At 48.8% G+C, this 14,135-nt stretch overlaps 1 protein-coding gene across 12 annotated transcripts in view; it reads left to right on the top strand.

The window, feature by feature from the left end:
* Positions 1–14,135, top strand: part of FGFR2 (fibroblast growth factor receptor 2) — a 103,322-nt gene that overhangs the window by 65,643 nt on the left and 23,544 nt on the right. For 4 of the 12 annotated variants that reach the window (XM_044240640.1, XM_044240648.1, XM_044240644.1 and 1 more), the window contains 3 exons: positions 84–274; positions 1,587–1,734; positions 5,195–5,397. In XM_044240640.1, the coding sequence (XP_044096575.1) occupies positions 84–274; positions 1,587–1,734; positions 5,195–5,397 (542 nt within the window). Of the gene's footprint in view, positions 1–83; positions 275–1,586; positions 1,735–2,965; positions 3,111–5,194; positions 5,398–14,135 lie in introns of all 12 variants that reach the window. The other 8 variants (XM_044240641.1, XM_044240649.1, XM_044240645.1 and 5 more) reach the window with 3 other exon arrangements.

The following is a 14,135-nucleotide window of genomic DNA, read 5'->3' as shown; positions in this document are numbered from 1 at the left end:
ACTTGAGGCCTCTTAGGCTTGTGTTCACGAACAGCCTCCTGGACAACACAACTTATTTATCCGTCTCCCTCCCCGCCCCCCAGAGCGATCGCCACACCGGCCCATCCTCCAAGCTGGACTGCCGGCCAACGCCTCCACCGTGGTGGGAGGGGACGTCGAGTTTGTCTGCAAAGTGTACAGCGACGCGCAGCCCCACATTCAGTGGATCAAACACGTAGAAAAGAACGGCAGCAAATACGGGCCCGACGGGCTGCCTTACCTCAAGGTGCTGAAGGTGAGGACTTTCTGAATCTCAAGGGACCCGCAGGGGTCTCCGTCGTGGACGTCGGGGCAGTTTCTCCGATTTCCTGTTGGATCTGGGAGAGGACCATTCTCCCATTTGACCAGCCAGGGGAGAGTGTGTTAGGGGATTAGCAGATTATTAGACTCGCTAGTAAAACTGCAGAAGGGAACTGGGGGCAGGGTGGGGTGGGGAGGAAGGGCTATTCGAGGGGGAGCTGGAATAATTCAGCTATTTATCACCCTGAGATCTCCGACGGGGCATTGAGGCTTAGCTGCATGTCCAAAAAGTGGGGGTCGCAATGCCGCCACCTCTAGCAGAGTCCACGGGTTGGTGTGCGTTGAGAGAGCTCTGTAAACTCGAGGCGAGGTACCAGCACTTACCGCGATGCTGATATCTCCGTCTCTTAATATGACATTAGGATTGAATTGGCGTAGCCATCTGTCCGAAGCAATTCACATTTTTTTTCCAGAAGAGGGCTTTTAGCCTTGGAAACTCGTTCACCTGCGGCTTAGACAATAAACTTTATTTATTTTTTATTTTTTAAAGATTTTATTTATTCGACAAAAATCACAAGTAGGCAGAGAGGCAGGCAGAGAGAGAGAGAGGGAGAAGCAGGCTTCCTGCTGAGCAGAGAGCCCGATGTGGGGCTTGATACCAGGACCCTGGGATCATGACCTGAGCCGAAGGCAGAGGCTTTAACCCATTGAGACACCCAGGTGCCCTGACAATTAACTTTAGAAAATGGTTTTGCACAAGTGAAATGTTGAACAAGGAAACTTTCTCCTTGCCTTTCGTATTTGGCTCCTTGAAAGTCCCCAGTGAAGCCAGCATCAGCCTCTTTAATGTTTAGGTCTGTCTTGTTCTCCAGGACGGTGATGGCAGGTGGCAGCTAAGTCTACAGCCTTTTCTTAGCCACCGCCTACCACGTCTCCTGCATGTAGGTGCTCAAAGAGATCGTCCTTAGAAAAGAACAGTCTTCCCGTAGAACCATAGGTAGCCCCACTCAGAACTCTCAACCAGTGAGCTATTCTCTCCAGCTGAGAATCCCAGTGATCAAAAGAGCTGGAAAAAGATGACCAGCCCGGGGAACCGCGGGTCCGTTCTGCTTGGTCTTGATCACACGTCCCTCCCTCCCTCCCTCTCCACGGTCGAAGCCCACGACTCAGCTCGTTAAGGCAGCCGCTTAGTCCTCATGGAAGTTGTTTTCTGTGCGAGTTGTTTTGGTGGTGTTTGGTGGTGGGACCTAGACAGCACAAAGTCCTTCCTGGTTGGCCGTTATATTGTTCTCCTGTGTCTGTTCCAGCACTCGGGGATTAATAGTTCCAATGCAGAAGTGCTGGCTCTGTTCAATGTGACGGAGGCGGATGCTGGGGAGTATATATGTAAGGTCTCCAATTATATAGGGCAGGCCAACCAGTCCGCCTGGCTCACTGTCCTGCCAAAACAGCAAGGTAACAATGTTTTGTGTTTTTTTTTGTTTTTTGTTTTTTTTAAAAGAAGTCTGGATGTAGAAGCTGAAAAGACTTGGTGCTTTGGGAAACTGCAGGCAGCTTTTAGGATGACTCTGTGGCCTTGGTATATTCATAATCATCTTTCTTCGGTGATGCAGCTGGTAGGATGCCAGCAGCCATGGAAAAATGCCCACGATGCTCAAAGTGCTTGCTCTCCTCTCTTCTAAAGATCACCCTCCACCCCCTCCCCCAACCCAGATTTGAAGTCGTTCCTTCTGGCTTGTCTTGTTCGGGCTGCACATTCCCCATCATGACTGTCCACCGTCAGCATTTTAAACACACGCAGGCATGCCTGTTGAATTTGGGACATTGGCGTATCAGCAGAATTACTACCTCCTTCTGCCCCAAATTGGTAGAGAAGTATTGGCACGCAATAATTTTTCCAACAGAATATCACTTCCTTGGTTACCCGTAATGGGTGCTTAGGAGATCCTGTCCTTGACCTTGCAGTCCCAGTTTGGAGCGTAATCCACCTCATGGGTGTGGACGCTGTTGAAGGCAGCCGCTGCCGTTCTCGGTTTGTCACAACCCACACTCAAATGTCTATATTGAAGGAAAAAAAAACCCTGCAGTGTCTTTGCTACCAAGATTGTACTTTCTTCTGTTTTTTTGTTTTTTTGTTTTTCTTTTTTCACTCAACGTGAGTCAAAGTGGTGACATGTGAAAATCAGACACAATAGCCCACCCTGGTTGGTGCCCCCAGGGCTGGAAGGACGTGCCAGGTGTCCACTTGGGTGCGTCTCCAGGGTTTTGCTCCCTAATGCAATAAATTTAAGACAGCACCATCCCTTCCTCAAGGTGGGAGTCTGCAGCCAACAGGACCAGAACCCAGCTGGGACTTTTGGGGTGTTCATGCTTTTGGAAAACCATCCCTCAATCCAAAGCAACACAAAGGCCAAGAGAAGGGATCTCTGTGGGTTGATTTTTCCATGCGTCTGATTGCATGCATGTCTAGGTGGTGAAGCCGGTGTGGTGACGGGCCTGTGGCGGCGAGCTGCTCAGTGTCGCTCAGTGTCTCTCGGTTGTGGGCTTTGTGGATGGGCTGCGATCGGAATCTTCTGCTGGCCAGCACCTGCCGGAGCCCCCTGGTGCAATGCCTCATGGTTCCACGGCCCCCTCCACGGTCATCCCTGTGTTGTCTAGCCTTTTCTCTTGCCTCCCTGTTTTCTAGGCCGCCGGTGTTAATACCACGGACAAAGAGATTGAGGTTCTCTATATCCGGAATGTAACTTTTGAGGATGCTGGGGAGTATACGTGCTTGGCGGGTAATTCTATTGGGATATCCTTTCACTCTGCATGGTTGACCGTTCTGCCAGGTACATACTGCTCTTTCTCTCCATGGTTTTTTCCCTTTTCTGGGTTGATTGCTATAAAATTAACACAGCTTCTGTTCTCAGAAACAGCCCCTTTTATGCTGGCATAAAGATTTTGCAAAATGTTGAAAATTATCCCCCGGGGATAAGAATGTTGCCTTTGGAAATTCACTTACAATGAGATCCCACACTCACATTTATGATCAAGTGAAATTTCATCCTTAAAACCCAAAGGGATCTTAACATTTTCAGTGAGTCAATGTATAAATTCACCCATCCGCAGTTCTCTGAAGGAAGACATGGCAATTACTTTGTAAAATTCAAAGTAATTTTTTCTCATTTCAAATTCCATTTCACTAAAATCCCATATGTACTTTGATCATGTGGTTCCACTCTCTCTTTTCAATGATACGTGAATAGAGGGATGTACGTTGGGGTGCCTGGGGAGAAGCACCCTGGCATGTAGGACGTACAGAAGCAGTGTGTTACCTACCTTGGGAATCGGTGGCTTGCTGCATGTTGCAATGAAATGGACCCTCCGTTTGCTTTTCCTGCAAAGCATGCTCGCGCCGACGTGGGCTTGATGTGATTTCCGCCCTTCGGAGAAATCAACATCAGCGAAGCCCTGTTGCTACGTGCTGCTGTGGTCTGGGTCTTCGACCAGCATCTCTGTCCTAGTCGAACCTCTCCTGATAACCACGGTCTACTTTGATGCATCTGTCTCTGTCATTTCCTTTGTGAAGCTGCCTAGACTGGTTTGCTAGCTCATGATGTTCCACCCCAGTTCCTAATGCCTTATTTCTAGAGTAAAGTGCCTACCTGCATGCTTGTTTTTATATCTGGTAAAAAGAAATTGATCATTTCATTTTGTGCTGTGCTGCTGGGAGTTTTGACTATCTTGCAAGTATTTTTTTCTGATTAAAATGGATAAGCTTTAAATAATACCATTGCATCCATTTTGCCTTTTGTTTTGAGTCTGCTCTGTGAATATTTGCTTTGAAACAATGAGATGCCTTTTACTTTGAGCTTGCTTTTACCTGTAGTACTGCATTCTGCAGGGGCCTAATTGGCCCTTCTTAACGATTTGCCTGACAGTACTAGCACATCAACTAAGGATGCAGTTTGAGAAAAATACCGTTTGGAAATACACTGCTTGTAGCTCCATGACCCTGAGGACTGAGGAGGGAGCAGATAGTATTTTAAGTTGATCTAAGAACGTGTTACCTTAAGTAATTCCATGGATATGCACACGTCATACTGTTTCTATTTTTTCTTTTAGAGAAAAGTTGTAGTGATCTCAATATAACCAGAAAACACAAATCTTAAATGGTAATTGAAATTGATTAAGGGATATTAGAAACGTTCCATGGTATGGATGTAATGATTCTGTATCAAAGGCAATTCGGTCTTTAAATTCAGTGCTTTCGTTTGTTCAATTAAATAATATGCTGGACTGTGTTAAGAAATTGGAAACCTTTCCGGACCAGCCTACTAGATGAATATTTATTTCATTTCATATGGAAGTGTGTTCATCTGGGGGAAATCACCCCGTCACATCTTCCTTTGGAAGGGCTTACCCAAATAAGAGGGACGTTCCATCTGTTCACATGCGAAAGTGGGCGTTGTTTATATTTAGGAATTTTTAATTTGGTTTGCATCAGAGATCCCCTCGGAAGACAGCTTTTTTCTTTTTCTTTCTTTCTTTTTTGTTTTTTAACAAGTGTGGATAACTGTCCTATTCTGTCCACATGTGTGACAGAATGTGGCCCCGTAGCCTGCCCTTCGTGGCTTGGAGCCAGCCAGTCTGTGACAGTCACTGGATTGTAGAGGCCCGTCGCGGCTAGAGATAGTGGCTGCTCGGGCCCTGGTGGTCCATCGGGCAGCCCTTGGTCTCTCACCCTCATTTGGGAGCGGTGCAGGGCAGGCCCATAGCCCGTGCCATTCTGCAGCACTGAGGCAATGGGAAGCCTGTCGTTGGGAATGGTCATCACCATGTGATTCGTTTAGCTGTCCGGGATGTGTCATCAGCCCCGTGTCCTAACTCTGTGGCCTGCTTATCTGTTCCTCCCCTGTGGTGTCCACTCCAGCTCCTGTAAGAGAGAAGGAGATCACGGCTTCCCCAGACTACCTGGAGATAGCCATTTACTGCATAGGGGTCTTCCTAATTGCCTGTATGGTGGTGACGGTCATCTTGTGCCGAATGAAGACCACGACCAAGAAGCCAGACTTCGGCAGCCAACCAGCCGTGCACAAGCTGACGAAGCGGATTCCCCTGCGGAGACAGGTAACAGAAAGTAGATAAAGAGTTTGAAGACATTTACTCCTCCCTGCACGCCCCAGCCAGCCCCCCGCTCTCTTTCTGGGCTACGATATCCTCTACTTCTGCGAGCTTCCGTGCACCACATGCCTCTCAGTGGCTCTCCAGTTCGTGTTTGGGGCTCAGAGAGTCAAACTCTGGTGCATCGATGGGGTCTGCTGGGTCAAGTTCCAAGGGCAAGAAAGGGGGTCGGTGTGAGACTCGGGGAGCTAATTGGCAGGACTGGAAATAACACAGGGAGGCAATGCCCTTGTGTGTTCAAGGCTCAAGTGTAACCGTCTTTTTGAATCATAGGCCACTTTTGTCCCCTGTGATCTAATGCTGTTTTTGAGACAGGCTTATGCCACTAGTTGGAAAGGGAAGGACTCTAGTTCTCTTTGACTTATTATTTTTTTTTTAATCAAGGTCAGAAACTTATGCCCTGGAGATGAAACTGAACTACTGCTTGATTTAAACCAGACTATGATGTCTCTAGTAACTGGGTTTTGGCTCGACCTCTCTGATTCTTAAAATAGACATGTACACATATATTATGTGTTATTGTTCATCGTTCGCAAGAGCGGCTGTGGATTTGGTGGTAGAAAGATTTTTATACTGAATGAGCAACAGATTGTTCGTAACCCTGTGTCTGCCCTTTGGTGGTTACTTTTCAGTCGTGTGTCCCTCCTGATGGGTGTCGTCTTGCTCTGGAGAGACAGGGCAAGATACAGCCTCTGCCGCCTCCGCCGTAACCCACAGCTGCAAAGCTGAGTGGGACAGGATGTGCTTTGACTCCTTCCTCTGTGTTCCTGAACATGGAAGGGGAAAGGCAGATGTGAATGACAAGTGTTTACAGTCAATATTGGGAACTTTGTTCCGATCAAGGAATTTCTTTGGTGGCAGCAAGTGAAATGGCTAATGCACTGCTCTGTGGCAGCGTGTGCATTAGTGGAATTTACGGGGGCCTCCGTTAAAATTGCAGATTCCCTGGTCTTCACCCCAGAGGTGTGTCATCCAGCAGATGTAGACTGGGGCCAGGAATCTGTATTTTAAGTGGGTCCTTAGGTGATTCTGAAATGCACTCTGAGAAACTCTGGGTGAATCCCAGCCCCGCCCCCCCCCCCCCCCCCCCCCCGGGACTTCAGGTGGCGATGACATTTTCTGGGGCAGGCATTAGCACGGATTAGGAACCGGTCGGCCAGCCGCAGCTTTGGCATGGCTCTGGCTGTTCCCAACCCGGCTCCACACTCCTGGCTGAATGGGTCCCTGTTGACTTCTCTGGAGCCATGAATCAAGCAGCTCTTTATTCTTCTTAGAGGCTGAGCGTGGCATTCGGAGTGTGTGTCAAGTGCTGGTGGTTGCCCAGACTGTTAAGAGCAAGGGAAGTAAAGGTGCCCATTGGGTGACTCCTGCCACCAAGATTGCTATTGTTATGAAAATGACACCACCATCATTCTTGGGGCCTTCCAGAGCAGCAATGATGGGGCCGCTTGCCTGACTTTGGGAGAATCCAGTCTGAAGGTGACTCTTTTTTTTTTTAAAGATTTTATTTATTTATTTGAGAGAGAGAGACAGTGAGAGAGAGCATGAGCGAGGAGAAGGTCAGAGAGCGAAGCAGACTCCCCATGGAGCTGGGAGCCTGATGTGGGACTTGATCCCAGGACTCCAGGATCACGCCCTGAGCCGAAGGCAGTCGTCCAACCAACTGAGCCACCCAGGCGTCCCTGAAGGTGACTCTTAACACGGCCAGGTGGTGCCTTCAGTGACCTTCAGGGGCTATGGCCACCCCTCCCCCTCCCTCCTCCTTTCCAGTCACCTCTGGGCCATTCTTCCAGCCACCATCTTGAGAACCTGACCTCAGGGAGTTGCAAAAGGGAGTGGTGTTCCCATCTCTATTATTAATTTTTTTTCTAATGGGGGAAAATGCTACCTTCTGGAGGAAACCTGCAATTTGGTGAAGCTAGACCATTGGCCCGTAATGATGTCATCATCTTTTTCTGCCACTGCGACATTGCTCTTCTCTTTACTTAAATATAAAAGACCCAGTTGCCCTTAAAATCTCCTTGACTCAGCCCTAGTCATTGTATTTCCGGTTCTCTTTGGTGGACCGGCCTTTTTTCTTTGTCTCCACTTGGGCTCGTCATTCTTTCTGTACTCTCCCCTGTGTAGCCAAAGGGAACATTAGCTTTTCTCTTTTTCTTCTCCTTCTTCCTTTATTTATCATAGTTTTCTGAGTGCTTGATCTAACCCAGGTTCCATGCAAGATAAGACCTGTCCCCTTCCAGTGTTATTTGGCCATCATCATTTAGAATGAAGCTGTCTTGGGTTTTAGCAGCATCAAGGAGAGTAAGAGAAGCAGAGGAAGGTGGGCAAATAGCCATGCCCTGGAGAGGGGGAGGGGAACCAGCAGATCTCTGGGAGATTAATTTATTTGGGGGAATGTTGATTATTCATTTGGGGGAATGTTGACACCCATCACCAACTCTTATGTGTTAAAATGGGTGTGTGATTCTTGACAATGAGCATGGCCCCTTTGGTGGGGAAGGAGATGCCTATCAGGTATCTGGATAAAAGAGGGTTATGGGCTGTAGCTGGAATGAAAACCCCATAAAGGCTGGCAGATATGTTGATGACAGAGAAAATACCACAGGGATGCCAAGCATGCCTTTACCTGGCGACAGGTGAGCCTGTAATCAGATGTCTTGAGGATGGGTTCTTTCTAGTTACTTGCAAGGCCACTTTTCAGGCTGTATCTGCCCAACCTCCTCTACCACACAGGGAACACTGAGTGTCTTCATGGTGGAGTCCGAGTGTTATCTTCTTGGCCCTGACCCTCGCCCCTCCCCCAACACACATACACACAACGTCTCACTCAGCTCAGTCCATCATTGTTCTCTGTTTAGAACAAGAGGAGTGGTGTTCTTATTTTTCCTTCTTTCTCTCTCTCTTTCTTTTTTTTTTTTAATCCCTCTGTGAGTTTTTCCTTCTTGACATTTACTAATTTGTCCTGGACTTAACTGTTATAAGACCGACATTTCAGTTTGTTATTTTATTTGAGTCAAAAATACTTTTTCCTCGGGTAGCTCAGAAGAAATTTCTTGTGTTCCTGTCCCCGTAAGCAGGAGTTTTTTGAGGTTCTTTATGCATTTTGAAGCTTGAGGAAAGGGGGGAACTTTTTGTTTGTGGGGGAGGTGGGTGGCACACAGCATCTCCCCGTGTCCCTTGACCGGGGTTCACCCTGCTTTCAGCGCTGGGGCTTGGACACCGTGCCCAGCCCCTGGCTCGCCCGCTCTCCCTCCTCTGGAATCGGATGATCAAGGTGGAGGCCAGCCCGGAGAGTGTGTCCTCGTGCGCTTGTCAGTGCTAGCGCAGGTATCGGGGGCTGCCCGTGGACGGCTGTAGTCATTAGGAGGCAGCCTCTGCATGGCCACGGGTGCAAGAGAGGGCTCCGCGTTTCTTGGACGCACACATCACTTGGGCATCGCTGGAGGGGGCTGCGAGGAAATTGTGGAGGTTTCTTTAGGAAGCATGAGCTACTGTGTTGAGTTTGGTCAATCCGGTTTTCAGTGAGTACCTCGACTTTCTTCTCTGGAGCCAGAAGTCTCCAGAGGGCAGGATGGAGATTTCCCTTTTGCCATAAACAGGTAAACCCATCTCCTAGGTGAGGAGGGACACACGTGCGTGCAGCGTACACTCCCACTCCCACTGGCCTCTGAGAAGGGCCTATGGGGTACTTTTTGTGAGACTTTAGTTTTGCCATCTTGGTTGCTGATACAGGTGGATCAAGGGCATCTTTTGTAACAGTATCTTTGAGGTGAGTGGCATAATCCCAGAGACCTCCTGAACGGGACAGAAGATGTGGGGGTTGGGGAGGCCTGACTGGGTACAAGGGCATTCAGGAGTCAGTTCTTGGGGCTGCGCACTAATGGTTATTAAATGCACTGAGCCCCGTGAAGGCGGGTTGCACTCTTAGAAGCTCATGCATTGTCTAGCAGCCAGATACCATGATCTTGGCATATTCTCCATGGTTTGGTCAGTCATGGGATCTAGTGAGACCTCCCTGGTTCCAGAACACACGTGGGTAATGAGATTGGCCATGGGTGGTTCCCTGCACTCTGCCCTTCCATGTGGGCGCCCCCATTGGGCTGCTCTCCCCCTCTCAGCCTTCCAGAGACAGGGCAGCGTGAGATCTGGTTTGGATTTTGGCTCCTGGGATCTTCTAGAAGAACCAGCCCATCCAGGACTGGGGAGCCATTGCTCTGATGGGTTGAGTCATGGAGTCCAGGGAGCAGCGTGGGGGAGGCAGAGACCTGGTGAAGGAGAAGAGTGACAAAAACACCTCATCTGATGACTTAAATTTTGTTATGGAGGGAAACAGAATCCAACCCCCGAACCCCCTTGAACCTTTAACCCAGCCACCTGGTTTGAGGTGGTGAAAGCATTTTGTTTGGACATTGGGGAACAGCAGGCAGGGCTTAGAGCAAAAAGTATGTTAATTGGAAGCCTTCTGTTCTGGCTTGGGACCGAGGACCCACAGCTTCAGAGTCAGGAAATAGCATGCACATTCGTCACCGCCCCCTCTCCTCCTTTGCTTCTGCCTGCCTTGTTCTCTGTGAGGTCCCCTGCCTTGGTTCTAACCTAGTCTAGTGTGCAGAGATAACACAATTTCTTGGTGGCCCTTTAAAAGGAAAAAAAAAATCACTTCCTTTCTTAATCTCCCCTATAGACAGTAGAAATATACAAAAGGCACATTTCGTTAAAAGCCTGATTTATGGCACGGGTTAAAGAGATTCCGGAAAGTGGGGAGTTGAGTAGAGACTGAAAATACATGCTAGAACATGCCTATGGGGACTGAGGATGGTGAAGGAGGTTTATTTTAGGGTGTTTCCATTTATGGCTTGTCTATCACTTAATGATCGCCACCCATGGAATATTTTCAAATTAGATAGGCTATCCAATGAGGGGAGATCATGGTTTTGTGCACAAAAAGAGCAGTTTATAATTGAATAAGTGCTGCGTTAGGAGATTCACAGGTGGGCAGTGGGAATGACTTGGGGAGTGTGTTTGGAAGGAGAGAAGCGCCAGCGAGATGCTGTGTTTCGTGGAAGCATCGACAAGCCAGCCGGGGAGTGCGCCAAGCCCCGGAAGCGCGTCAGCTCACGGCAGAAACGGAGTGAGGACAAAGCCAGCCATAGTTCCAGTCCCAGAGGGGATTTTCAAATCTCAGTAAAAATGCATGGAGGTAAAAATAAGATAACACCTCGCCGGACAGAGTGACCAAATTCTAGTTTCTCATATTGCTGGCATTTTCTTAGCCTTTTCCCCTCCACTTGGTGCTTTTGACAGAAGTATTTTCCAGATTTATACATTGAATTTAACCTCCACCCTTGATCTGGACAGAACTTTCCTAAGTAATCCCTTTTGTAAACACGATTTTCAGGTTTTTAATAGTCACGATAACAACCAAGTTGGCCAAGTTTTGAAAACTTTCCCAGGAAAACCTCGTTGAGATTGTTTGGAGGCAGATGCGTACGTATGTGAACTTCTGCTGTGGGTTTGTGGGTGAAGGTTGCTCTGGGGTCATAGGTGAGCCGCAGAGCAGTCCGCGTCTGACGGAGCGTTAGGTTTTTCTGCTCTTAAGCCCCCTCTGAGCCGTATTTGTCACGAGGATGTTTTTATGCTCCAGCTTTCCTCCTGCTCTGGGACCGACCCCTGACTCCCGGATCCTTGGTTTCTTGGGTCTGCTTTTTCCCTGCTGGAGCCCCAGCCCACCCTGGCTGTGAGCAAGAGGGTCTCATCTTCCAGGCCAGTAAGGCAGTCAGCCCTTAATGCCACTGGGTTTCGTTCTTCGCAGGGCACACAGAACGCTAACATCTCCCACTCAAAACCACCACAGGCTCCAGATCTTCTGGGTTCCCCAGAGGAAGGTGCCGGTCATAAACTCCCTTGGATCTGGGCAGCTCAGGATTCTGCAGAGGTGCTAGGAAAAACTGCTCTGGTCTTGGCACATATTAACTGAGCTTTTAGCAAGCGCCAGGCTCAGCACTAAATGTCTTATGGGCGTGACTTCATTTCACCCTCATGGTGCCCCTGTGGGGTGGGAACTTCCCGGTTTCCTTCTAACAGGTAGGAGAGTCTAGTTTGGGATGGGTTCTCACAGATGGCCAGCATGGGAATTGGCACATGGCCCCCACCCGATTGGGCCCCCATGTCGTAGATAGTTAGCAGGGGAAGGGGACCAGCTAGGGTGGGCTGCTTGGCCAGGGCTGGTCAGTGGGGTGCGCACGTGGGAGGGTACAGAGACGTTGCAGAACCTAGCACAGGGAAAGGAGAAGGGCAGTGTTCTCGTCATTTCTACCTCATGTTGGAAATCAAGTCATTGTGTCTCAAACGTGTTTTTCTTGTTACAGAAAGTGCTATTCCTAAAACATCAGAGAAATACATAGGCAAGGTAATAAAATTCAAATGGCTTAAAAGTTCTGAGGTAGAACAAATTCTGCCCCATCCCTCAGCTGCTTGAGTCTCTCTCTGAAGGTGGCCGCTCTGAAATCTATATCCTTCCTGAACGTTTGGAAGTAATGCTGTGTTCTCACACCCACAAGGGAAGAAATTCTGGAGGACCTCTTCACTCAGAACCACATTCCCTGTTATTTCCCCATTGGGTTTCCCCTCCTCTCCACCGATGCCGGCACACCAGGCACCGATGGTGGAATTCTGGAAATCCTGCAGGGCCGGTGGCAACAGTCTACCCAGCTGGCCTTGCAGAGAGCGTCATGACGGCAGAAACGGTTGGGCCGCGGCCTTTTGAGGCATCTCCTCGTGAGGCTGACTCTTACTAGTGTGGTTGGTACTCATTGCTTATGACCTTTAAGTACAAGTTCCCGTTGTAGTGAATGGTGATTTTTTTCCTCTTCATGGGGAAGAACTTTCCAGAAAACCCCAGCCTCTTTTGGTATCCATAGCACATGGCCTTGAGTCAGCGTAGTGCACTGAGTTGGGCCCCCCACACTGGAGGGGTGTTCCAGGTTGTCGGTTCGGCCAGGGTGGGGTCCCTGCCTTGGCCCCGGCATTAGTGGGGGGCAGGGGTGGATTCTGGGGGAGTCGCCACGGTTACGACTGTGCTTTCCTCCTTGCTTCTGCCGTTCGAGTGTGTGGACACTTGGTGTGAGGTCGCAGCCTTTTGGAGCCCAGTCTATTCATGGGGTTCTCTCAACTCCAAAATTAATGATTCTTCAACTCCTTTTGAAAGAAGAAAAATATTTACGCACTCACAAGAACATGGCTCGTACTGTCTGCATAGTAAAATTTAGGAGGGAGTCCCCTGTCAAAAGATTGCTTAGAAGGGTCAGAAATGTTCTCTTGTATGTTTTATTTTTAGTTTTTAAAGATTAATATATTTAAGGGTGCCTGGGTGGCTCAGTGGGTTAAGCCTCTGCCTTCGGTTCAGGTCATGATCTCAGGGTCCTGAGATCGAGCCCCATATCGGGCTCTCTGCTCAGCAGGGAGCCTGCTTCTCCTCTCTCTCTCTCTGCCTGCCTCTCTGTCTACTTGTGCTTTCTGTCTGTTAAATAAATAAATAAAGTCTTAAAAAAAAAGATTAACATATTTACAGGGAGAGTGAGTGGGGGGACAGAGAGAGAGGGAGAATCCTCAAGCAGACTGCTGAGTGGGGAACCCAGCATGGGGCTCAATCCCACAGCCCTGGGATTGTGACCTGAGCTGAAATCAGGAGTCTGATGCTCAACCTACTGAGTCACCCAGGTGCCCGTTCTCTCGTACATTTTAAAAGATAATAGAAATTCTGGCTTAAAAATCCCCTGCAACTTGGGGCGCCTGGGTGGCTCAGTGGGTTGAACCTCTGCCTTCGGCTCGGGTCATGATCTTAGGGTCCTGGGATCGAGCCCCGCATCGGGCTCTCTGCTTGGCGGGGAGCCTGCTTCCTCCTCTCTCTCTCTCTCTCTGCCTGCCTCTCTGCCTACTTGTGATCTCTCTTTGTCAGGTAAATAAATAAAATCTTAAAAAAAAAAAATCCCATGCAACTTGATTTTAATACTGAAACCAACTTCCTGTTCCTAAAATGATTTCCCCCTTCCAGTCCATTCTTGGGTGTCTCTTGGGATTCCGTCTGCACTAAGGGCAGTTTGGGCTTTACCAAGAAGAGAATAAAGGTTTTCCAAATAGGACGTGCTCCAGGAAGTACAGATCTTCTTGTTCCCAGTGGGGATGGTTCAGGTACTACTTTGTGAACACTCATCCCAAGTAAGTTTGCTCACCTGCGTTCCGTCTTTGGCATCTTAATTTGAAAATTACGCATCGGCACAGCTGGGGCGTGCAGTTGACCTGGACAGTCGTGCAGGCGATAGAACCGGGTTGCGGGGGACGGCGGGCTGCTTTGTTGGACCATGTTAAACCTCATGGTCTGACTTTTTTGACCCCAGGGCTGGCTCGTTCATGGTTTAGAATAAGGTGGTGGTCAAGCAGCCCACGATTGTATCAGGACAGTTCAGTAACTGTCAAAACTGGCCTTCAGGTGGGCTCTGCACATCTTTTCCTTTACAGAAACCAGCACAGGGAGGATGCTGTGTTTAAGAAGTAACCCTTTAATCAGACACAGCCTGAAAAGGATGATGGTGAATGACAAAACTCGGGGAAACCCTTGCCTACCTCAGGTGGGAGAGGAGCTTTGCCATGTGATTATGAATCGAGGACGTAGTTTTTTTCTCCTTGACTCT

This window comes from Neovison vison, chromosome 2 (genome assembly GCF_020171115.1).
Source record: "Neovison vison isolate M4711 chromosome 2, ASM_NN_V1, whole genome shotgun sequence".
Classification (NCBI taxonomy): Eukaryota; Metazoa; Chordata; class Mammalia; order Carnivora; family Mustelidae; genus Neogale; species Neogale vison.
This window is presented reverse-complemented; position numbering and strand designations above follow the sequence as displayed.